Here is a 25,243-nt window from a genome sequence, read left to right as displayed (position 1 = left end):
CCGCCACCACCAGTTGGATAAAATTAAGAACAACCATTCTGTGTGCACATATCTGCCAATATCACTTTGTTGATGGTAGCAGAATGTTTGCCAGTAGTTCGCAGACAGATATGTCACCATTGTTTAAAACTTTTATTATTATTATGTCATGGAACAGATGTGTAAAAGTCAAGATCTTCAAGGGGCGTATTTGCAGTCAACTTGCATTACCGTTGACCGCGGAAGCAAAAGCCAAATGAAAGGTATTTAAAAAAAAAGTTATGTTCTTACCGCTAGTTTGGCGCAGATCCTATTGATTGCCCAGAGCCACTTTTCTCTGGGCTTCATCCCTTTGGTTTGTCTCTCGGGCACCGCCTTGGGTGGCTCCTCTTCAAAGGACACACTTTTGCTGCCTTTCTCTTTCCCATGAATCTCCAAGGAGGATTTCCTGTGACCATCCTCTATAATCTCGTCTTCTTCTGATATCATCGGATGTGGAGGGGGTGACATCGGGTAACCCCCTTCGCCAGATTCCAATGACCCTTGTCTGTCTTGACGGTCATATTCATCACCGTAATCAGTCTGCTGATCTATACTCTCAGATCGGTCAAGGCTCATGCTCATAGTGTCTTTTTTGCTTAACATTGGACGCGCCTGTCCACCACTTTGTTGCTCAAGTCGCTCAAGGAATTCTTCAGTGTCGAGCGAATTTTGACTAAAGAGAAAGCCTTTGTCGTCCGTTGAGTCCATTGATTGTAGGACGTTGGACTTTGGATAAATGTCGTGAGACTCTTGTGTTTGAAGTGCAGATTGTTTTGCAATTCTCTCTTGTTGCTTTTGCCAATATTCGGCTTCGAGATCCTCAGCATCTCTTGCCCCCTCGGACGGATTTGACTCTAATGAGTCCATATGCACTGGACCCTGCTTGTTGAAATCGCCTTCTCCTTCGACCCCTTCATAATATTCATAACCCTCCTCATTGTTTTGATTCGTGTTGTCTTGATACTGGTTGTAGTTCTCGTCATTGTAAGGATGCTCCTCCCAGTTGTCGTATTGCTGATATTGCTGTTGGTCATCGAATGGATAACCAAAGCCTTGGTCAACTGATATTTCAGGTACCTGTTGAGCGGGTTGTATTGCTGTGGGTTGGCTCGGTAATATTTTTTGGCTTTCTTTATTGACATCTTTATTCTGATTCATGAGAGGGACGGAAACTCCAGATTTTGCTGCAGCATTTGAAACAAAGTTTCCAAGTTTGGAGAATCCACTCGAAAACAAATCAGATTTTCCTTTTGTTAATGAAGAAAGTTGTGGTAAGGCAGATTTCATTTCTGAGGCGAATTTACTTGCCACAACAGCAGCAGCTGCTGTGGCGGTGGCGGTGGTTGTGGGTGGTGCTGACGTGGTCGGAACCGCGTGAGGCGCTGCTGTTGGGACATGATTTGCATCCTTGATAAACGGTTGCGAAGCGGAAGTTGGGGTTCCGTCATGAGGAGTGTAATCACTTCGAGTTGAGGCCTGACGTCGGAAGCTTGCTCTTCTAGATACAGATTCAGCATGGTCCAGCTTAGGGTGCACACTTGGTTCATAGCTCGTCAAATTCTCGGCACTTTGATATGCATAATTGTACTCGTCGTTGGATGGCCCTTTACTTGATAAAGGGGCTACGTCTGGTAACCCATGTTCCGCTTGTGCAATCGGATAGTTTGCATCTTCGGTCGCATCATACCAATACCCATCTTGATCATACGTGCCATATTCCTCTTGAATAATTGGCTGATCGTCATAATCCTGATTTTTATCATCTCCAACTACAGCGGAACTTTGATAAAAGTTTGAATCATACTGTTTGTTGTAATTACTTGGCTCTTGATGAATGGTAACTTTTGTAGTAGTGGTGGTTACGGCAGCGGGGGCGACGGATGTGGCGGTGGATGGCACAGTCTGGTCGTATTGGGTATCGTATTGAGTTACGGAACTATCTTGATTGTGATCATAGTACAAAGAATACGGTTCTTCTGTAATATCTGATGCTTGTTGGACTTGAGTGTGGGCTGGCTGGGTGGAGCTACCAGGTTCCTCCGAATAGTATGCAGAATTTTGATCATATTCAATATAATTTCCAGCTTCGTCGTAATAACCATAGTTCTCCCAATCTTCGTAACCTGTCTGCTTGTCATACGCATCCATATATTGTTCGGAAGGATCATTATTTTCATTAGTAGCAATGGTAGTAGCGACGTTAGTGATTGTGTTAGTTCCTCCACTTGTGGTCAAGTGATCTACGTGGACATGATTGTTGTAATTTGAGGAGGCATCGTAAAAACTGTCCTCTGCATTTCCATAATCGCCAGAATTGATTATGAAATTCGATGAAGGATATTCTTGTGGAATATTGGAAACAGAAGACTGGACGGTATTGGGTGCGATGGACATTTCCTTCACTGTTGACTGTGAAGTGTAAGGAGAAGGGGCTTGGGAGGACAATTGACTCTTTTCATTATAATGACTTGAAATTTGGGTCGGTAGCTCTTTGATAGACTTTGAGGACGCGGAATAATGGTCCCGAGTATCTCCTCCCACATCGTAGCCGTAACTAATAAACACAAATTCACAAATAGAAATTGTGGTTCTGATGAGATTTAATACTTAAATGTACCAATTTACCTAGTGTCCTTGGTGTAGGGGTCATATGCTGAGATTTTGTTGTCCGTGTATCCGTCATTATAATTCAACTCGGTAGAGTATTCACTGCAACAACATAAATAAAAAATCGTAATAATGATTGATTGTCTTGCTGGTTACCTATATGCACATAAGTCATGATTTATTCAATGTCAATTCAGTTTTTCTCTCTTGCCCAGAGACGAATCGGCTTCGGAAGTTTGCATATTTTTCCCTGACGTAACTTCAGAAAGTATCAAAACTAGAAAGCTGTTTCGTATTTCATGCACGCGATTTAGCCATTACAATCTGCACCATTCGGTATACTGACTTTATGCAAATATTAATTCATTTGATAATTTGTGCAGCAATTATTCTATGAATATAAATTTCAGTTTAAGAATTATGGGACGATGACGGTATCACACAAAAAATTACAAAAAAATAGTTACCTATAGTCTTGATTATAATCATTGTAGACGGAATTCTTGTCAGGCTGAGCGTAAGACGAATATGACGACGGCTCGTCATAGGAAATCGCTTTAGAATTTACTTCGTGGCTTTCTTCGTCGGCTGCATAATCTCCGGTTCCATCGTACAGTGTGTATTGTCGTTCAAGACTTGAGTTCGTTCGACGATTATTTTCTGCGAGGAATCAGCAAACATTTAGTTTTATCATGAAGTACTTGGCAAACTAATTAACGTGTCCGTTTTAAGTGTGTACAAAGCTCACTTAGGCGTTTAGCATAGTTATGGGAAGGCTGCGAGTAGTCTTGAGCATTGTCATAATCTTCATTGTATTGTTGACTGGCATATTCTGGTCTCTTTTGGTTAAACCTAAAAAAAATCAAGAAAGAATGAGCAAGAAGCATTATTTTTTAACCATGAAACTCCTCATCTTACTCATCCTCCCAAGAACCTCTCCTCCGATATCTCCTGCAAAGATAGAGAGGAGCAGATTTACAGAGTGAGTGATGGAGAAATGGAGCATATTATTAGGAAGACAAGTACCCGTACGATTTGTAGTTTGATTGAGGCCTGCTATTGTAGTACAAAGGTTGATCAGTCTCTGCGTCTCTGGGTTCCTCCCAGTATCCTCGCCGACTGGGATTGCGGTTCCCAGGTACATTCTGCTGCGAAGGGATTGTGGGGAGTTGCTTTCTCCCGTGGGATTGTGGATATTGAGGGTGGTAGTAAGGACCTTGCTGCTGCTGGTTAGATCCGTTTGCGGTGCGGTGATAATAATCATCGTCCTTTTCATATGAATTTTCCCTGCTTGAGTTCAAAGATCTTTGAGGGGTGGTTAGTTGGTTAGCTGCGGATAAAAATTGGGAAGCTGACGAATTTGGATGTTGTCCGATTGGATAGTTGACATCTGAAGTGTAGTCGCTGTCCTCCGAAACCCCAGCTGTAAAAGTAGTAAAGGTTCAAACTTTATTACAAGTATGAAAATCTACGTAATTTTGTTTTATTCCGTATCAATTTTAAATTAATAAATTTGAAGTGTGCTTTTTTGCAAGTAAATATACTTATTTGGTGTATATTCAACCTGGATTTGAGAAAATTAAATTTACTGTTTGATTTCATCCTACAGAAAGAAAATCATGCATATCCAGTCTAGATTTCTGTTAGGTTTTCCTTGATTGGTTTGTCTGTTCGTAGAATTCTGAAAAATTTAGTGACCCACCGTGGGTACTGCTGTGATTTTATTCAACGAATGCACTAGTTGTTCATTCAGAAATTAAATTACTAATTATAATAGAGTTTCAAATTACACGACGTTGTGGGATTTGATGAAACTTCTTGAATTTATACGTGCTTGATAGTTAATTAAGCCTTACCAGCTTGTAGACTGTAGTATTCTACTTCTGAATTGTTAAAACCACAACAGAAAATACCAGTGAAACATTTTTTGATTGCTTTTGTAAACATTTCCGGATCAAAAAACTTTCGTCAAGCCTGAAACTAAACTCCTGTTAGAATGCCTTTGTAACACAGCAAAGTGGCTGGTTGGTAGTGTAAATTATTTTGCTGCAGCACCAATTGTAGTGCATGTGCTTAGCATCAAGTACAAAACATGTGCGATTATCGCATCTATTGCTGGATTTTTTCAGCTATTACCAGAAAAGTGGACTCCTTAGTGGAAAATCAAATTGACATTCAGCATGACGTCAGAAAAAGTCCAGAGATCCTTTTATGTGTTTGACATAACTTAGCTAGACTTCTTGCAGATGTGCCAAAAGCTAATTGTTATAAGCAGTCGCGAAAGCATACTTTCTCGTATGAAGACTTATTTATATATGATATGCGCGTATGAGGTTCACTTTTCTAAAGTGTTTGTCTATATTTTTATGACCATGTTAAAAGTTGGCAGATTTTTAGAAAATGCATAGTCTTTCGTTTGTACATACCGTCACTTGCTAAGGATGAAAACTTATTTCACCTACATGCAGAGTTTCATAAATAATTCAGCGGCATTTACTCATAAACCATTCAACTCATAATCTCGTCAAACCCAAACAAAAAATGTTTACAGTACAACCCGAGCCTGACAATGTCAGAGAAAGTGTTTTCCTTTTTATGCTTAGATTTATGTGCATACATATATCGGGGATCGTAAGACCTCTTAAAATCCTGTACATACTTGTACAAAGAATTATATAAAATTGTATTAACCCTGAACATCTGCACTACTACATGGTTGATAAACGTTATCTTGTTGAGTATGATGAACATTGCGGAATTGGGTTTCTGATAAAAATATGTACAATCCTGAATTATGTATGCACATGTGCAGGCAAGCAGTAAGTACAATGATAAAAGAAAGTTAATAACTCTCTACTTTATAGGCTACATTTTATAAGTCAAACCTAAATATATGCTTATATTTGTATATTTGTTGTTTTATCATTTGACAGGATTTTAGAATTGATAAGTCTCCTGTCAAAAAATAGTTGATTTTGTTGTTTATCACAAACTAATAAAAAGCCCAACAGTGTCCTTCAAATGTTATGCAAATACATTGAGATTTGGAGTGCGCGATATGGTGTCAATTTCACAGTTTGATTGACACCAATGAAATTAACTGCTACATAGTTGTGAGTCCTTTCCCAGGGAACTTTCACAATAAATAAAATTGAGACCCATTTCACAATATGGAAATGAGAACTTGTTTAGCGTTTCATCATCGTGCGCATTCAGTTCAGATTTCAAGGTCCTGGCCTTTATTATACAATTTATTTGCGCTGATATTATGATGATTTTTATAGAATACTTGGTAGAACAGACTAAATAATTGTTTAGGTTTAACAAGAGATCTGAAATACTGAATTGGAAATTCCGAATTTGCATAAATTGTTTTCACTTTGACTTGAATATAACTATGCATCAACTAACAAATGACAACAAAGAAATTCTTTCATTTGTATGCAATGTATTTATGTTTATCTGGAAATCATTAGCATCATCGTCTGTTGGTTTCGACATTTCTGATTTGAAATAGGGTTTCTTTGTCAGGACCGAAACCTACCATTTTAATTAACTCCTTAAAATAGCTCAGAATATATGCTTGCCATGACGCAAATGAAGTTGCCAAGTTTCACATCCGTCCGTGAGTGGGAAATGTCGTCGTCAATCGAATTGAATATGGAATATAAAAGGTAAGGAGTTTGCACTCACACTCACATTGGATGTAGTACTGGTGTTGTTTCCTGGCCTGTTCAACCCTTGCCTCTTGGTCCAGCATTGAATTGAGCATTTCTAATTTTCGCTGTAACTCCACAGCCTCGTCACATTCCACGTCGTTAGCTGCATGGGATGCATAAAGATCAACGGATGGTTGACATGCACAATAGATTTCCGGTCGATAAATGATAAAATTTAGGTTCGTTTGATGGTAGCGTCAAATCCATAGAGTTGACCGAGAATAGACAAAATAAAAGCATTCTTTAAGTATTGAAATCACTTTCTTTACGCCGACGCAAGCATCATTTTAATGAAAATGCAAAGTGGTTTAAAGAATGACTGCTTTATGTAGGTATTCCTCCCACCACGTAATTACATTACTATCTGCATGCATACATACTCACTCATTCACTCATTCAGACCAGTGGAATTCCTCATATTAAGTTCTCATCCGGAATTAAAGATGTGAACATGCATGAAGTGAGATGCAAATTGAAATCTCAAATTTGCAGCCCCATTCTCTGCTTCTCTGCCGTTTCAAATTGTGCTAAACCAAAATCCAAGCACGTGCCCACAATACTATTAATATTGCACCAGGCCGGAATAATCTAATATCAAAATATTAACACGTAGGATAATAATTTTATCACTATTTTTATTCCGGAGGAATTTAAAATAATTTCAGTTCGTTTACCTAAGCTTTTCAGATGTAGCACACAGCATTACCAATAATATTTATCATGAATTAAGTATGTATCAATCTGTACAGATTGTCTGTCACATGTACATTAAGGACAGCATGTTTTAAATCTTTTGTGCACTTCCAAGCTAGCTCTAAGAGAAGATTAATGCTTGTGTTACACGCGTCTGAGAAAACACGTATTATAAATGGTTTGCGAAAAGAGAAAGTGGAGTTATACTAAGTTCGAACAAAACCTGTGATTATGAGGTGAGAAAGTTTGGGAGAAAGCTGGAGAACGGGAAATGCAGTTTCTTGCGTCATGATTTTTAGTTTAACCATGTCAGAGACCGGCCCACTTCAATTCTCACGCTTTAAAATGCATATTGCAACCACGAACGACGATCCGCCCTTCAGCTGCAGTCGGTTCATGTCTTGGTCTGTTTTGTATTAACTCGCTTTCCACTCTTTTAACACATTAACGTACGTAGCAGACTATCAAATGCAGAAATATTTATATCGGAACCGTGGCTTATGGTTCAATCTTGAAAGAAAGAACTGGTATTGGACGAAGTAATAGCATCTCAAGAAATGAGAGGATTTCGTGCCTGATATGTTGTAAATATTAGCGTGTGCACCATGACCTTCGCAACCATTTATTAAATTTATGAATACTTGGAAATGAACATGGTTATATTTGATTTCAAAAAAGAAATGATTGTGTTTCCAATTTTCTAAATTGAGTACTTTCCGCATTTGACAGACGAAGATGTCCGATTAGTTCATGTTTGAATGAGCTATGCATTAACATTTGACGTCTTATTTTTGTGTCCAGTTTGTGGTTTTATTCTAACGTTAAACTGCATAAAATAAATATCATGCACAATCTGTCTCATGGACCCTTAAATACGTAATTTCAAGCTTACCGTATGGGAGTTCAAATCTCGCATCGATTAGAACTGCATGTTCAGTTGGTGTTTTGGTCCCTACGACTTCGCCATAGAAAAATATGAACACATTTTTATCGGATTATTATTGCTCAACATAAAAGTTAGTGACTATTTATAGTATTTATTTAAAAAAATACGCGAATGTGGCTTACCTTCGCCATCTCTCATCACAAGATCCGCTTCCAAGGGTAGCCATTGGCCACTTCCCTCCTGAATTATATTCAAATAGGATTTTTAACAAGTGGTCATGGAACAGATAACGCATCCTTTTACAACAAGTCACGAATGCGCAAATCAATTAAACGAATATTTATTAATAAATATGATCTAATTCAGCAAAGACGGACGCTTTTTTACTAGTGACTATCTGTACATGACTACCATACAATTACTACATAACTGTTAGCAAGAGTGGTAGAGTCACGTATTGTGTGCTTTCTCCCAGTATTTACTGCTAACTGTATGCCTGGGCCGTGGCTTTTAATGTTGAATTACATACCATGTTTGAGTGCTGAATGTCTCTCAGATGAAGCCAATGGTACCCAACGGCTATAAAAATTCAAATATAAGGTTATTAATTATGGAGATCAAACCAATCTAACGACGTGATGAGAACAACGACGTGTGCAGAGATATGATTATAAATGGCATTATATGGCATTACTACAGATCTTGGATGATCATTGATCATATTCATAAGAAATATCCAAGCTTTACTCAAAAAGTACATAAGGCTAGCAAACTTTTTTCGGTATTGAATGACAAAAGAGGAAAAAATCCTACACGAAAACTTTGAGGATGAATATTTTGTCGTACTTACCCCGATCCCAGATGACTCCTTTGCTCCATACCTTATAAGAGAACGTAATAATTATTAATGGAAATCTAACCGTAAAGGACGCCAAATGGATTCCTCAATTTCTCTGAAACTGAGGTTGCTTAACGCTTAGGATTAGAGGAGACATTCCTGATTTCATCAATATTAAGTAAGAGTCCAATTCATCCATTTTCAATGTCTCGCTGTCACTACTGACGCAGATGCACCTTTTGAACTCAACCTTCTATAACAGAATTAAGGGAATTCTGAACAAGGTGAGTCGAGTTTTAAATGGTCATGTGTGGGATTCATAAACAAGAACTATTTGGGACAATATTATTAGCATTTACTGTTTTTAACTAATTATTTGTCCCCGTTTTGTATTATTGTATTACAATCAAGTTTATTATTAGCTAACGTATAAATATAAACAAATGTTTTCCATACATACCTCGATCAGCAACCCGGCGTCCAAGTTGTTTACTTCGCTGTAACATAAATTCAAACCCATTAAAAAATTACATTGTGTGAATTAAGGCAACATCAACCACCCTCTAATTGACAATGATAATGTACTTGTTTGAAAGGACTATTGATTACTTCGACACCAAACAGATGTGACGTTAAACAATATGAAAAATACTTCTTAATGCCAACTGACAATTTTATAGTTTAAATGCAGTCTTTCAACTTTTAGATGCTTGTAGACTAAAAATATCTAACAAATGCTTTCAAAAGTTCGTTGTGTGGAAAATATCAATACCAAAAGTAAATTCATAATAGTTAAGAAAGTACAAGTGCATGACATCAAGCAAAAAGGAAAACATTATTGCAAGGAAAAATGCCAGAACTCGGCATAAATTGAATGGTGTTACGTATGTAGATGAAAGACTATTGGTGATTTATAAGCACGAACATACATGTCTAAATAGGGATTACACTATACAACCAAATGGATGGTCGATCAACTCTGACAGACGATATACTTATGACTGATATTTTGCAGAAACATCGTTTTCGAAAAAAATAATACCGTCATCTCATACTATACGTTTAGGTACTTGATCGTTTAGGAATCATTAGGCTTCAAAATTTCCAAGGCGCTCCTGCTTTTGTAGATACCCTTCCATTTCTAAGCTTTCTCAACCAATAATACAAATAATTTGTTAATCCTGAATGATGGACAAACCACTGCTCATTTTTTGCACCATCAAAGCATGAATGCCACTGACTCTAGAAGTTAGGAAATTAATGGACATGTTTCAGGTTTTTTATCACATTCAATCCAGTAAATGCCTGTATTCACAGAGATTTGAAAGCGCTTTGTTGCATGAAAAGGAACTCGACTGCAAAGCCGACAGAAATAAACTTTGTACAAAATGTCAAACTGTGTGATTATAATTTAGATTTCCAGTGTAAGCTTTATATTTCATAATGTATATGAAATGCATATACCAACACGTTTGAAGTATTCACCTACAAGTTGATTCTATAGTCGATCGGAATGAAAAGCTTGTTCGGAAAATCATAAAGTCCTGTAGGATTACCTTTTGGGACACTTTTTATATGAATCTAATAGCTTTCTCTAGAAGGTTCAGTTGCTAAATTTTGAATTGAGATTGTGCTTAAAAAATTACCACCTTGAAGTTCAACTACTAAAAAAGGTAAGCCACATACATGACGTGGACATAATGACACCTTCCTCATTGCTCAAAAGCTCAAGGAAATAATGTTTAACTCGAGTTTCTTCTACCATTTTACTTACATATCGGAAATCGGAATAAAGCTTGTCACAAAAGTTATCTTACAATGAAGAATCATTTGATGTCGATTTGAATACTAAAATACAATTATTTTTAGTCGATACATATGCGTATGTGAGAATTAATTGACACTATTAATTTTGAAAATTGCTACAATTATAACTTATTGAAGTTAATGTGAAGAACAAAATTAATTTGCACAGAAATGTTCTCAATTTTCCATGGTACATGTAGAAGACTTCCTTCTCTCTGACATGGCAAGTTCATCTGTGACAAAATGTCTTTTACACTAACGCTTCGCTGACCTAATTTTACTTCAAATGTTGACCTTGGTGTAATTAAGTTACGTTCTGTAGGAAGCCATAATTGTTCTCCAATCTGATTTCCACCATCTGCACTTGGCCGCACAGCATTTGCGCAAAAGAAAAAGCCATTCGTCCGAAATTCTCATTATCTCGAGAATATGTCAGCATTTTGCACTTTTAAGTGCTTCACTCCTACACAACTTTTAGATTGACATACACTTTCAGGACAAGTTTTCTTTTGTCATTATATGCTTTTGAAACTTTTGCTAGTGGTGGAAACCGTATTATAACATTCGAGGCAAGGCCTGAGCATGCTTAATTTTCATCTGTATATATATATATATTTAGCATTATTGTTTGTGCAATGTATTTAATTTAAGCCATAACTTGTCAACTTTGGACATAAAAATGGTGACCAGCGAGTCCATGAAAAAATTAAGCAAATCATTTGACTGGTAAACCTGTGCACATTCGACTCAGCTGATAGTATAAATATATAAAAATGTGAATACAGAATTTTATGCGCATATGTAACTTGAATCTCTATTAAATGTTACGAAAAGCTCAAACTGGGGAAACGGATGAGAAAATGGATAACGAAGCGTCATGCCACTCACTCTTTTACATTCTAACCTGGATATTACCAAGTTGCAGCTACACTTCCAACTCCCAAGACTTCCAGAATTAACGGATGTTAGATATAAGATGGTAACTCTGTGGTGTGCTTAACATGTAAATTGACTCAAGTTGGGAGAAAGATCCTTGGGGTGACTTTTGCTCTGAAAGGAGGTCGTCGATATTATTTTGGTTAAACGTTTCCTTTGAGTATTAATGCTCTATGCATAGTTACGCAGTTTATCTTTTTAAGTTCTAGGTGCAAGATCAGTGCTCTGGTATTTTGTGGCTTATATTTCCCTGTAAAAGGAATGTATGTGGTGTGTGTACGTGTTCCGATGGTTGAAATTTCAAATTTCTTAACGAAGCCTAAATAATTCCACTTATTGAAGAAATATCCAATAGACACTAGAAAATCTGATGACCAAGCTTTTATATCCCGTGTTCATATATATTTTGAACACAAGTTTATCCCTATGTACAATAGGTTTCATGTAATGCTTTGCATACATTTATCAGGTTTGAATAAAATCACTTCATTTTAATAAGACCTTCACTTTCATCAAATGTCTCACCATTACCCAAACCAAAATTTTCGAAGGAATGTGTGCTTAGTCAAAGACGGAATGCAAATTATGTAGACCCTCCAATCGCAATCTAAGCAGAGAGTTAACGGCTCAACTCTGAACTAATTTGATGAAGTGGTTAAACGTTGGGAAAAGCTGGGAAAAGCCACAGTTAGATAATTTTCAGTTCATAAACTAAAAGGACGACAACGTGAATCAATGTGAAACGTATGTCCGCAAATCTGCAGTCATCAATCATTTGCATGTTTTTCTACGTCCAAATCAGAAGTCAGAGTCACATGTAAAACCATCGATGGACAAAGAAACTTCAACTTTTTCTCGTTGAAGGTAAAAGCCAAGCATTAGCATTATCAAAACCGCAACGAATAAAGTCTTTACAAATCCACAAGCTTTGGAGATTCATCGTTACCAAACACTTTGGTTTCGTTGTTGTCAGCAAGAGCTCGCAAAGAGAGGAGAAAGGGGACAGCGGATTGAGATTTCATCTTACGAATTTTAATCGTCATGACCTTTAGAGGTTGAGTTCAAACTTCAAAGTCGAGGGAGTTGCGTAGGTACATATGCACATACATATATATTTTCAGGCCGGGATACATGGTTGGGTATCTCGTCACGAAAATCACTTTGGAGAAAAGTTGTATCTGCAGAACCTTGAAAGAAAAGGATTACATCTCGACCAACGAGAGAAAGTCGAGTGAGGGATGAATCTTGTTCTCGTGAGTCAACGATCCAAATCTAACGTCCTGACAGCGGGTTATTGTTGTTCCCTAAGTTCCCACAACTTTCACTTCATTCTTCCCCGCGTATTCGCAGTGCATTCAACGGAATTGATTGAATCACAAAGATCATGTCACTTTATAAACATGAAATGATCAAACGTAAAGTAATCATAATTCGACCACTAGAATTTAAGTTATAATTCTTCATGTCAAGAAATGCTGTGTAACCGAATGTGGAACATACAATAACGTATATGCATTTACGTACTTATTTATACTAAAACTAGACTACTTTAATTTAGAGTACTTTCTTTTATTAAATCATTATACCTTTCACTTATGTGTATCTTGCTTTTCGGAATTTCAGCTAAAAACTGCTAATCCCAAAAGGATCTGGATATCGATTCTACAAAACTTTGTTATATACAAAATTCGAAGCTCGTAAAGCATTGTCAAGCTTTCACTAATTAACTACAATGCAAATCCAATTTTAGCTCGCAAGAAAGTTGCTTACAACTAACTTAAACTTTACTTTACAGGCTGTGATCTAGTAAAAAGAATGATTTTAAATTGAATAAATTTGATCTTCATAGAATTGTTGAGAAACGAATTCCTGTCCAAAGTACATGCTTACGTAAAACTTTGTACTATGCTCATTAGAGTTTCCAACAAACTGTAAATAAGGTGGAATACATTAGCAGGACTTGCCGGCTGTTGAGCTTAAACTGACAAAGGAAAAAAAGAACTACCTTGTTTAAAAAATTAATTTCGAAGAATTTCAGGATTCCCAGGGTGCATATGATACTAAAAATGTAATAAATAAATACAAATGCGGGTTGGAAATTTTTAAAACAATCTTTCAAAATTCATTTTTTCCTCATCTTGAGCCCTTCCCACTTGCAATCTTAGATATGTATAATGTAAAATGTAATCTTGAAACTTGTAACTTTGGCATACAGATTCTAATAACGGGTAATATGTATATCTTCTTCCGATCCTCACCATTATAACTTGAATAGATTTTCACAGCTTTTTGGTAGTAGTTGAAAGGTGTATAGTGAGACACTTAAGATGTGGTGTTGCTAAATATGCAGGTGTGGTGAACACGGTAAAGTTTCAACACCGTAATAACTCACACACACGGAAAAAACAAATATTGGTCTGGAAGCAGGAAAAGCCTCGTGAGGCAAATAATACAATGAGTATTGATCCCATTTGCTCGTTGTATGCTAAACTTTACTCTGGAGGAGTAACCGCATTTCAGAACAAAGTAAATATTCAAAGCCGAGACACCACACTAACCAAACCATACCACACGCAGAACCGTAAGTTTACCTAAAAACTTGTTCGTGTCGTACATAATATGTACTTATTTCAAGCAGCAATAAGTTTGACATCGTATCACATCCGCATCTGAAGTCTAATTTAACATTATCTCTACAAAATTATCTTTTACCATAGTTTCTGCATTGCAAGGACGATGGGACTGCTTATAATTGAGGGCACTATTGGCCTTGATGAATAAAAAAACGTAAATGTTCTTTACATATTCAACATGATTGATTGTGATGACATTGAATTCTATTTTATCCATCCGTGCTAGCAATATACATACAGAAGTATGCTCGCTCTGTCGTTGTAAATATGGCTACGATTATATTCTTGCCTTGGATGGATATTATTACCTGTTGAAAACATCAGCTGATAAGTTTGGGAATCAGAAACTCGATTCCGGTGAATATCAATCACAGGTAATAAAGAAAAGTCCCACTTACAAAATCCCACTTATAGAAAGTCTAACTGAAATGCTCTGGGACGCTTCACTATACACTGTGTACCCTACCGTAAAAAATATCAGCCTACATTAACGTACGTGTTTGAGTATTGTAACATACAACCAAGGTTTGTCTGATCAACAACCTTGATTGTATGTCCTTGTAAATAAAAATTTATGTACGAATGTTACGCATCAGGTCACAGTATCATTTTGATATTAAGACGGAAGGAACACAAATATGCAAATGCTGGTAAAGAAATGAGGCGAGTATCAAAAAGTACGGGAAAGAAATCAGGAATTATGCATGGACTCCGTGTACGAACTCTGATCACTTTTCTCACCTACTTTCTCATTTACATTATTAAATAACTACCTTTCCTGTGGTAGTATTACATCGAAATGCATAAGCTTTATGTCGGGATGTAATCTCCGACGTTCATCAACCCATCATCTGCACATCTGTTTTCCAGATAACAAAAAATGTGATTTCATAGCTGCAGTGACAAACAGTGAATTAATCCAGCAAAAACCTGATCATATCAATATCGAGCTGTCTCATGAAAGTGCACGTTAACGTGACTTTAATTAATTACAACAGACTTATTTGTATTCATTATTCGCCGGGTAATTAATAGATAAACTTGAACAGGAGCCAATTGAATATTAACAAACATATAACGGGTCATATATGTCGGGATGTAATCAAAATGAAGATTATTTTTATGCCACCTTAAATATACATAAATTACTTCTAAAATTATATCTTAAAAATGAGCGTAGATTCATACTATAAAGCTCGATATATAAAGGCAAACCTTTGTTTTTCAAATTTCCAGTAAACCTTGGTGTATTCCAATTACTAAATAAGTATACATAACCAAAAACCCTTTGGTTGAACCACGTCAAAATATTCGTCAGCCAATTCGACCCATAATCTGATAAGGATATATTTTCCTCTTGTTTCATTTTGTCTAGAGATGAGTAAATGAGACATATATCAGATTAGTTTGCAGAGTCAACGAGAGGGATACGTGATTTGCGAGCACAAGCAGGCTGGATTTGGAAACATGAGCGAGATGAATATTATGTATGTAGGAGGAGGCTCCACTTCTATTCGTATCTACAAGTATAAAATATTATTTTTCCCAAGGTGGAAGGTGATTCAGAGAAAATCCTCTTTCAAGTATGTTTCTTTTGCCCTTCTCCAAGATTACAATTCAACGCAAAGGTTGGAGTGCTCGGGTTGCCGGAAGGGAGAACTACTGTTTACGTCAATTCCAAGATAACATGGAGGAGACTGAAACCTCGATAACATCAATGAGTAGCAGGGGTAAATACTTCAAAGAAAATCTTGGTTAATAACAATTCATGCCATCCTTTTTCCTAGAGGCGTTCTTTCACTCCCAGCCAAAGTATCTGTTGAGCTTAAACTGACAATCGTCCTCCATGCAGGATGGATATTGTATTTTTTAATTTAACAACATTTTTCCATAAATACATCACAGTTCTTTGATGTACAAATATTCAAGGCCAACGCATAATATGTCCACTGTTCCCAAGCAAATAGATCACACAACATAAAAAATACATGGTATCCTTTATCCTTTATAAAGGTTAATATTTAATTGTAACATTGTGAACCATCTTCCCACGCGGGATTTACTTGCCAATAAACATACCAGGCTCAAATATCTGGTGGTATTGATAAAAAATAAGGGCACTTAAACTAATTGTTATTAGTTCCTATCCTCCGCTGACGGTGTACAACTTGTGTGGTGACAGCCTGATCAATTGGACCACAAGACGGTGGTTGATGTATAATGAGCATGACAAGAAATAATAAAAAGCACTTACAAAAGAAAGTCCTGTTCCCAACTTGGATTAGCTCCCTTCACCGGGATCGTTGTTGATTTGACGTGTTGCAACTTTAGCGTAACATAAGAATTCCATTGGTGGGCAGCAGCTACGTTAAGTGTCATATTAGAGAAATTTTTGTATCTAACATCACATGACATGACATCTTGAGTTAAATCAGACATAACTATTAACTAATTCATGCTATTGACCGCCAAAGGCAATAATAATAACAGTGCTATGAATAGACGAAATCATAATTTCTTACCTTGTGCTCCAGAAAATTGAGCTTTCTTAACTGAAAATCAAATTATACCTAATCAAGATTTTGCTCATAATTCTGCAAGTAATCGCTCCTTATGTATTTTCGTACTTACCAGTTACGCTTAGTAATGACATTCTTCCAATGCTCAACTTTCACTTCGCTAGTGAAGTCGAACAGTAAGCAGGATTACAAATACATTTTCGTATTTCTTGAACTTCTCTCCAATTATTTTTCTTGGATATTCCGATCAGTAGTTATTGGGCGGTGTTTAAATAATGTAGTACACTAATTGCGTTATTATATATGTGTAATTAAAAGGTGATATTGACTGACTGATGTACCGACGTGGTTGGTTGAGATTAACCAGATTTGTATCTATTAAATGGACGCAAAAGGTTGAGGCAAGATAAACTATGAAGACACAATAATAATCTAATCTAGACGTGTATTGTCGTTGACGTGTTTTTCCAACTTCCTACTCTTAATTTGTAGTATCGTTAAGGGAAAGTGTGTATTTAAACACGTTTAATTTACTACTTTATAATTAGAGGATGAGGACAAAGTCCTCGAATTGTCCGGGTACTTTCACTCATAAGTTCTTCCATGAAAATCGCAATTTTTACTAAAAATGCTTATTATGTAATCTTGCTTAAAAAGTGGTTTACATTACAATTAAATTATTGTATCCAACATTCTTCAGTTGACTTTTAAATTGCATAATATAATTTTCATGTTTTAATTAATGATATTTTATATATGTACTACAGAAGCCTAGTGATAATAAGCAAAATTGCAACGAATGTTGTCTGCAATTTTCTGCCTGCTTTGCTATTATCATAATTTTAATTTTATTCAACTGCCAGATCCAGGAAGCCTGTTCTTACATAACGTAAATAAACAAATGTGATTCTATGATATTCACATGTTTATGGTTGAACTGTAACTGGAAGATCACTTTCAATGAAATAATATTTATTTCAAATAATGCGACGAGTATTATCGGTAGTAACAAAAATTACTAAAATTTAAAATTTGTAAGATGCAATCACTTAAGATGTCACTGGTCTTAACGGCTCTGGATGAAACCTCTCTTTTTTATCGAAGTGGAGGATGTGAGATGTTTCTTAGCCAAACACTGACCAGATAACTAGTGTTGTCGAGCATTGTCACTACTTTCACTTTTGCCTGTGAAGTAAGAACACCTCACGAATGTAGTAGTAGTCCAATACTCAACCCAATTTTGTGAGAGATTTGGCTTTCGCTCCGAAGTAAAGGTTTCTGCAAGACCGAGGCGACTCGGATTTCTCCGTCAGCTTTCTCCATTCCCCCCGACCTTACTCCCAGAAACTATGAATCTCCTCCACAGACAGCACAAGGCTGTAACATCCTTTTCATGGATCACAAAGACTTTCTGACCAAAATCTTGGACTCAAGAGGAATTCTCTCACTATCGCTGAATTTCATTTAACATTTTATTTTCCCATCATTTCACTCATACTTGTGTGTAGCACATCGATTCCTTTTCATCTGTTTCCTCTTGTGTTATTATGAGCCAGGTATTTCCCGTTGTCCAACACAATTGGAGACGTGGTCAAGTCCCGATGATCCGTTTTTCGAGCGAGTCCTTCGTAGGAAAAGTGAGGAGAAAGTCAGCTCCACCTTTAATCCCGATCCCTCCGTTACCAAAAACGGACCAGGCCAGAGAGAGAAGTTGAGTAAGCAGAGTCTGGATGGGAGTCGAGGAGGCGGCGGACTTGCTGACTCGCGTCGAGAAATATATGGAAAAGCTGCTGCTGCTGCTGCTGCTTCATTGACGTCACACTTTTCGTCATTGATCACTCCAACCAACTTTGCCACACTTACTTGGTCGCATTACCCACTTCACTACTTTTGACTTTCTCCAATCCTCCACACTTTCTCTGATTGCGGTACGTTTCCTCACATCCAAAACGTCGCTTAGTCGTGACAGAATTTGGAATTTATCCGATATTTCCAACGAGAAAGGATTTAATAGTTCAGCAATGTTCAACTTGTCTCTTGTTTAAAAATGTCGTAAAAAAGCAATATCGTCCATGAAAAGAAATATGGATTAAAATTCCTCAACTACGTAAAACCACGATAACTCTGCCAGATTCCTACGGAGGATTGTTGAGCAATACTTGAGGAGACCACTTGTTCAGTAGCATGCATTGTACACATAGCAGATGCAAACGTGGGCATATGTACTTAACAGTTTCGCTTAATCAATACTCTGCACACAATGGATGTGGAGCAGAGCAACCATTGTAAATAAGTTGTAGTTCCTTCCACGGCTACAGACGTGAAAGCGTTGAGCATATTATGGCAAATGTGGAGCGTGGCGAGTGTGGGTGGGTTGTTGGAGTACTGGGAAGGTTCTGGTACCACGGCCGTCGCCACCTCAACAACTGCAGTGTAAGACCTCTGAACAAGGACTGCACAGATCATGGACACTTTGCGAGGCGCTTCACAATAAGGCTGCTGCCGGCGAGGATCGAGCTCAACTCCATTCACCACACTCCCCGGAGGTCATGCATTTGAGCCAGGAATTGTTCCAGCTATGCAAAATGGTATCATGCATCTATGAATGTATGCATACAAGTAATTGTGAAGCTATACTGGCCACTTTCCATCCACTTTTTTTTTCTCAGGTCGAGGTACAATCGAATTTTGGGATTCCCACATTAAGCATAAAATGAGTCATGATAACCAGAAAAGATGGGTGCTCTTCTTATAACCGCTAGATAAATATATATATTTTTTAGATTTATCAGATCGAACGTCTATCCTTCAGCATTTTGGAACTCAAGCTAAACATTATGGTTGATGATAGCAAATTCCGTTACAGATTGTAACTTACAGTGATGATGCCAGTAAATATGGCACACATATTGAAACTCGAAGGAAATCGTTAAATTGAATTGCAGTTTGTCTGGCACAGTAATTGAGAACGCTTACGTATAAATGTAATGGGCTATTGATAAATCTATGACGCTATGGTTAACTCCATGCATTTGGAACTATCGGGCATCACTACATATTTGAACATGATAATGTGTTGACTAGATGGTATGGAATTACATCTCAAAAACGTTTTCTAAATTCTAGTTAGGATTCTGTTCAATCAATAAAATTTGATTCGAAACACCGAACAAAGTTACTGAATTATTCCGTCAAAGTTACATAAAGATGTGTATCTCAGTAGGTAAGCTGTAGGCCTGTCGGTGAGGCGAGGGACACCCACCATATTGTCCTCTAGTAGTGCTGAATGGATTTCCAAAAGCTTAAAATTATCATAGATTTTTCTTCTGAAGTATAAGAAAATTTGAAAACTTATTTTTTTAAATTTTTCTTCAACCGACTAAAATTTAGAAATGTTTAAAAATATGAAATTGTCAAGTTTTTAAATTACTAAAATTTAACTCTTATCATTTTATAATAAATCCAAGAAAATCCAGTCATTGCACCAGATACGAGTTTCAGAAGGAAGTATGATTAGACCCTTAAACAGGTCCAAACTCAAACGACACTCAAACGAGAAAAATGACAGGTCAACGGTGTACCTAGTCATACAACAGACTCACAACGGAACGTATAGCTTGGCAGCAAACGTGTCTTTTTGCTTTCTTGTGCAATTTCCTTCAACAGTGAAGGTCATGGAGGAATGAACTTTGGCAAATAAATATCATCATGTTTTTTGGCGTAATATGAAAATATCATGACAATATAAAGAGTTGAGCAGTATAGCACCATATCAATTTTCATTTCTTCTCATTATCCAACATTTGATGTATGATAGAATATTTTGTGAGTAAACTCCGAAAGCTTAAATTATATTGTCGAAAGTGGTATGGCACATTCTAAATATATTTGGATGACACCTACATATTCTCTCCTCCTCCTTATAGCTTGCAAGGATAGTGATCTCTCCTTTGCCAAATTGTCCTGGGGAGTTTCCTTTTATGTTCCAAAATCAGATTAACTGACGTTTTTATCGTCTGTGGCATATTCATCACACTATAAATGAATTACATACACAATTTCTACCACACCACGGCTTGCTCTGTTCCGCACATTTTCAATGGACCACTCACCCCGTGATGAGATCCACCTTCCAAAATTATATTTTGTCTCTAGTGTAATCCAATTTGTTTGGTGGTATGCATACTATAATGCATATAATATTTGCATGATATACTATCACGAAAACCAACACCGTATGCCCAGTGTGGACTATTGTTTGTATTTTCTGGATCATAACGTAAATAATAGTGAATACATACCCGTACACATCTCGATACCAAGTTCATATATGCATACGTACAAATTGTATCTACATGTAACCTCTGGATTGAAAATGTCGCTTCACTTTCCCCAAACTGAACCAGATACTGCAGAGGTATTTGTTAAATACGCGTGAAATAAATGTCCCGTGTTTGCCATCTCGTGTTTCCTGCATCCAACAAAAACTTGGCAAGTTGCGACGACTTTCTCCACTTCGCCCACTTGAATGTGCTGGAAGATGGAATTTACGAATCGTTTCATGAAGTCTCGTCTCATCTCACTCCTCGCTCGCAGTCTCCGACGTTCATCAACCCATCATCTGCACATCTGTTTTCCAGATAACAAAAAATGTGATTTCATAGCTGCAGTGACAAACAGTGAATTAATCCAGCAAAAACCTGATCATATCAATATCGAGCTGTCTCATGAAAGTGCACGTTAACGTGACTTTAATTAATTACAACAGACTTATTTGTATTCATTATTCGCCGGGTAATTAATAGATAAACTTGAACAGGAGCCAATTGAATATTAACAAACATATAACGTATAAAACGTGAAAACAAATGCCGGATGAAGTTATGATTTGCAGAAGTGTGCCGATAAATACGGTTAGTGCATTAGTGCAGTGATATGGCTGAACTTTGTTGTTATCGGTAAACAAGAATTGGGAACAAGTGCAATCATATCAGTCGTTTTGATTGACAGGTATGCTACATGCAGTAATTGCTTTATTTACTTTTGTTCATTCATGTGCTTACTATCAATTCTCACAGGACTGTCGTGTGATGATTTTGTAGTGTGACTTATTATGCTAAAAAGCTATAAAATAAGCTACATATTGCATATCATGACAAGACCATATGATATTAATTTCATTATGATGGCGGATGTCAGGTGTCAGGAAGATACTTGTCATAGCTTGTATTTTTGTACATATTTTTGTAGTTTTACGGATAACTATTAGGATGCTATAATCATCCTGTTTACTAAACATTGTTGTTGCTTTACTATAAGAAATGAGGAAAAATTATTCTACTCCAGCTGTTCCTTTATGAACTCTCCCCCTCTTATTTTGGTCAGATATATGAGCTATGCATTATGCAACTACAGAGTTTTTAGCGTGTAGGTTTGTTTGTGATCGTTTGTCTTATATTCATAGATACTGATACAACATATAAGAATTCGATCGGTCTGATTGCATATCCACTTTGCACAACTTTCGTTGTTAAAACTAATCCATCTCGCCAATTAATTCAGGTAACATTACTAATTTACAATTTTGTATATTAAAGTAAAAAACCGGAGCGATATCAAAAAAAAGTCTCGTCAGAGGATCTACCAATGACTAATTCTCCTTTCGATGGCTCCTGTTGCTCATTATAGTGGACATGAGATCGGTAAGCTATACATATTTCCTCATCTCCTTTGTGTCGCTCTAATAATAATACTGCTGAAATCTGTGAACATCTTCATGTCATTTGCCTAGAGCTACATGCATCTATCTATCATACTGCATATGTCTTTACTAAACACTAATTCAGAATAATTCAATTAATACGCTTTGTATGCAATTAAGTTGGAAGCAAGCAAAAAACGCAATCAAAAGTTATATATTTAAGGATTGATAAAGCTAAAAGTTCTGCAGTGATTGAGTAGCAAGATTTCCCTTTGGACCATGGAATTTGGCGTCCACGAAAGGATGCCTTTGCTATTTCACATCTCTTCTAAGCCAGAAATTCTGACTCAGAATTAAGTGTTAATTGTGATTGTAGCATTGCGTGACATTCCCCATCAATCCCAGTACGATAAAAGATTGTTCACTCACGTGGACCACGAGACAACCACGTCATGTGAAAGTCCCTGAGGGTTTCATCCAATTAGTGAAATTAATAAATTGAATGCGTCATGCGGAACCCTCGTTTTCTGATAACACTTTAAAGTGCAGTTTGCTGGAATTTAATTTCAATTCAACTTTAACCTTTAACTTCAATTCAACCGAATGACTGAATACCTGAATCAGTCTTGCTGGGTATTACTATCCTGTTCGAATGCTTCATTTTCATTTTTACCAAATCAATCAACCCAGTGAGTAAACGATAAGCGAGGTTACTCACTCCACTGTCAGGCATGATTTTATAACTATATATAGTATGTGAACTACAATTTCTTTTCTGGTAAATTTAGTGATGACTTTTGGTCTGGCGTCATCGTTGGGTACATAAATCTTGAATTCAGATTCTGGAATGGAGATTCGCATATTGTTAATATTCTAAATATTAGACCTCAGTAATAAAAAAGCAATGAAAATTTGTAGGATTTTGCTCAAGAATTTCTCTCATCTGAAATTGAAATGGTACGTACTGTAGATTGAACATGTATTGATTCAATTCCGCACCACCGTGACATTTAAACTATTCATTCCAAAGACTGCAATACAAACGGCACAAGAGTTTGACTTGGCATGGAAAGAGGTGTCGTATAAAAATTCGATAATTTTTCCAGTCTTACTTATACATTCATTTTCTACATCTCATTCCACTGCACTCAGGGCGACAAACTCGAACAGTGCGCGTTGGAAAGATCCATCTTGCCTTGTATAATTCAGCCAGTAAGCATCTAGTATCTCGCTCGACGACATTCTCTGTTCCTTTTCCATAAAAATATCCCAGCAGAGATAAGAGGAAATGAGAATGGAAGAATTTCTTTATGGAATAATATGCATGAATAAAATGTTCGTTATGTTATCCCATTCGTGTACGTCTAGTTATCTCGCCCTCGCCGTATAAATACATACCAACCAAGAACAAGGACAAGAGTAACTGCTGCTCCATCACGGCTATTCATCTTTGGTTTCATTCTGCACAAAAATCTCATACTTTGTTTGAAGAGAGAGGAGATGAGAAACACCATAATAATAATAACGAGACAGTTACTGGTTGGTTGATAGTCGAACTCGGGATTGTTTATGAAATTACCATTGTTGCTGTCAGCAATGTTTACACTGTCGTCGTCCCCTGAATGAGTATTTCCATCAGTATAAATTTTTACACCAATATTTCCATCCACAATTCCACTTTATGCAAGATTTCTGATTAATCGAGTGCGGAACAATTTGGCCGAACGCGGTCTGCGTAAGTAATTTATAAGTCTGTTGGCTGTACTGAAGCGATAGAAGGAGAAAGCAAGGGATCAACGAATTGGTCGTGTTACATATGTGTGATTCACAAATAGAACAAAGAATGGAAATAAGTAACGATTCTTGCAGATAGCGACGGGGTTTGCTCTTGGTGAGCGAGAAAAGGTTTAACGTTTAAGACATTGGCACACAATCGGGTGAAAACAATTTGAAGCCCAGAGTGAAAAGTTTCTCCTCGGTGATGTATGTACTAGATACGGTAGTGGTACATCCATAAATAAATTCACCAGTGTTGTTCCGGTCCGAAGTAGGAGAAGAAGACTAATAGTGCACCACTGTGGAATCGATTCTTTTTTATTTTCCTGCTATCGCTGCATATATGGAGCCTTAAAGTTAAAATATTTAGATTTCTTTGCTTTCTCATCTAAACAATTTGAGAAAAAATGCCTGGCCTTACAAAGCGAATGAGAAAATGGAATGGACAGCAAATTCCTGACCGGGGGTGAAGACCGGGTGGAAAGCAGTCGACATAAATCCTCTAAATTTTTCATGAAGTTCGTGAATTTGCGTATGTTTTTTGACTGAATACTTCAACTACTGAAAAAATCGCCATTACATATGTGGACCAGAGTTTAAAAAGTTTTTTTTCCTCTTTTGTAAAAGTCAATCTCTCTCCCTCCTCCTATCTGGGTGCCAACTTGGTAGTTAGTATTCAGATGGGTTGGTTGTATGGAAAATGGTATTGGATAGTTTGGTGATGGCACATGGAAGAATTTTGGTGTTGTTGGGGTAAGTTTGAAGTGTCGAATTGACTGTCCATTATGGTGTCCAACCGGACTCTCTATGAGCGTGGTTGTTGTGTAGCATGGAATGAGGATTAGATTGACGGGGTGGAAAATAAGAGGATGAGAGGAGGATATCTATGCTATGTCGTTGGGATTCGATTCGAAAGTTTGGACGACAACTTCACATCGTGACTTGGCTGTGTGTGAGTAAACTGATATGTATTGTGTGATGTGGTATTTCATCCAGCCACACCATTGCTTTCCATCACCCATTCAGCCCGCATGTTGGATCAAGTGAGACAGAGGAGAAAGTACGACCAGTCTAAAGCAACAAAAAATTTAGGCTTAAATTTCAAGAA

General features: G+C 37.0%; 3 protein-coding genes and 1 long non-coding RNA gene across 4 annotated transcripts in view; 2 read left to right on the top strand and 2 right to left on the bottom strand.

Moving 5' to 3' along the window:
- Nucleotides 1-258: 258 nt before the first annotated feature.
- LOC110862307 (putative uncharacterized protein DDB_G0279653) lies at nt 259-6,400 on the bottom strand. The gene is made up of 7 exons (XM_035857654.1): nt 6,328-6,400; nt 3,655-4,051; nt 3,547-3,579; nt 3,377-3,480; nt 3,096-3,288; nt 2,647-2,730; nt 259-2,575 (listed from the first exon to the last, which is right to left on the bottom strand). The coding sequence occupies exons 1-7, from the start codon at nt 6,398-6,400 to the stop codon at nt 259-261; spliced, it is 3,201 nt and encodes a 1,066-aa protein (XP_035713547.1).
- Nucleotides 6,401-7,716: 1,316 nt separating this feature from the next.
- Nucleotides 7,717-19,092, bottom strand: LOC118438063 (protein unc-13 homolog A-like). Its single transcript, XM_035857774.1, has 9 exons — nt 16,771-19,092; nt 16,662-16,691; nt 16,394-16,502; nt 9,225-9,261; nt 8,777-8,807; nt 8,456-8,505; nt 8,109-8,166; nt 7,933-7,998; nt 7,717-7,866 (listed from the first exon to the last, which is right to left on the bottom strand). The coding sequence occupies exons 1-9, from the start codon at nt 16,790-16,792 to the stop codon at nt 7,862-7,864; spliced, it is 408 nt and encodes a 135-aa protein (XP_035713667.1). The 5' UTR covers nt 16,793-19,092; the 3' UTR covers nt 7,717-7,861.
- Nucleotides 13,981-16,383, top strand: LOC118438070. The gene is made up of 5 exons (XR_004836585.1): nt 13,981-14,087; nt 14,224-14,293; nt 14,366-14,513; nt 15,546-15,626; nt 15,690-16,383. It is a non-coding gene; the product is annotated as an uncharacterized LOC118438070 (long non-coding RNA).
- A 2,130-nt stretch (nt 19,093-21,222) lies between the features above and the next one.
- The window catches only part of LOC110843030, a 42,856-nt gene continuing 38,835 nt past the window's right edge, over nt 21,223-25,243 (top strand). Inside the window, exons 1-2 of the mRNA XM_035857760.1 lie at nt 21,223-21,668; nt 22,256-22,360. Coding sequence (XP_035713653.1) covers nt 22,352-22,360 — 9 coding nt within the window. The 5' untranslated portion in view covers nt 21,223-21,668; nt 22,256-22,351. The remainder of the gene's footprint in view (nt 21,669-22,255; nt 22,361-25,243) is intronic.

Source organism: Folsomia candida, unplaced genomic scaffold (genome assembly GCF_002217175.1).
Source record: "Folsomia candida strain VU population unplaced genomic scaffold, ASM221717v1 Fcan01_Sc001, whole genome shotgun sequence".
NCBI lineage: Eukaryota > Metazoa > Arthropoda > Collembola > Entomobryomorpha > Isotomidae > Folsomia > Folsomia candida.
This window is presented reverse-complemented; position numbering and strand designations above follow the sequence as displayed.

What these genes read in the sequence shown, in the direction of transcription:
- LOC118438063 (XM_035857774.1), bottom strand. Translation starts at nt 16,792, where the DNA reads ATGTCATTACTAAGCGTAACTG. An exon ending in TGGGAACAGGACTTTCTTTT is followed by an intron (nt 9,262 to 16,393) that starts GTAAGTGCTTTT and finishes TTTATGTTACAG; the next exon opens with CGAAGTAAACAACTTGGACG. An exon ending in AGGAGTCATCTGGGATCGGG is followed by an intron (nt 8,506 to 8,776) that starts GTAAGTACGACA and finishes GAATTTTTATAG; the next exon opens with CCGTTGGGTACCATTGGCTT.
- LOC110862307 (XM_035857654.1), bottom strand. Translation starts at nt 6,400, where the DNA reads ATGCTCAATTCAATGCTGGACCAAGAGGCAAGGGTTGAACAGGCCAGG. An exon ending in ACACCAGTACTACATCCAAT is followed by an intron (nt 4,052 to 6,327) that starts GTGAGTGTGAGT and finishes CTACTTTTACAG; the next exon opens with CTGGGGTTTCGGAGGACAGC. An exon ending in GATTATAATCAAGACTATAG is followed by an intron (nt 2,731 to 3,095) that starts GTAACTATTTTT and finishes ATGTTGTTGCAG; the next exon opens with TGAATACTCTACCGAGTTGA.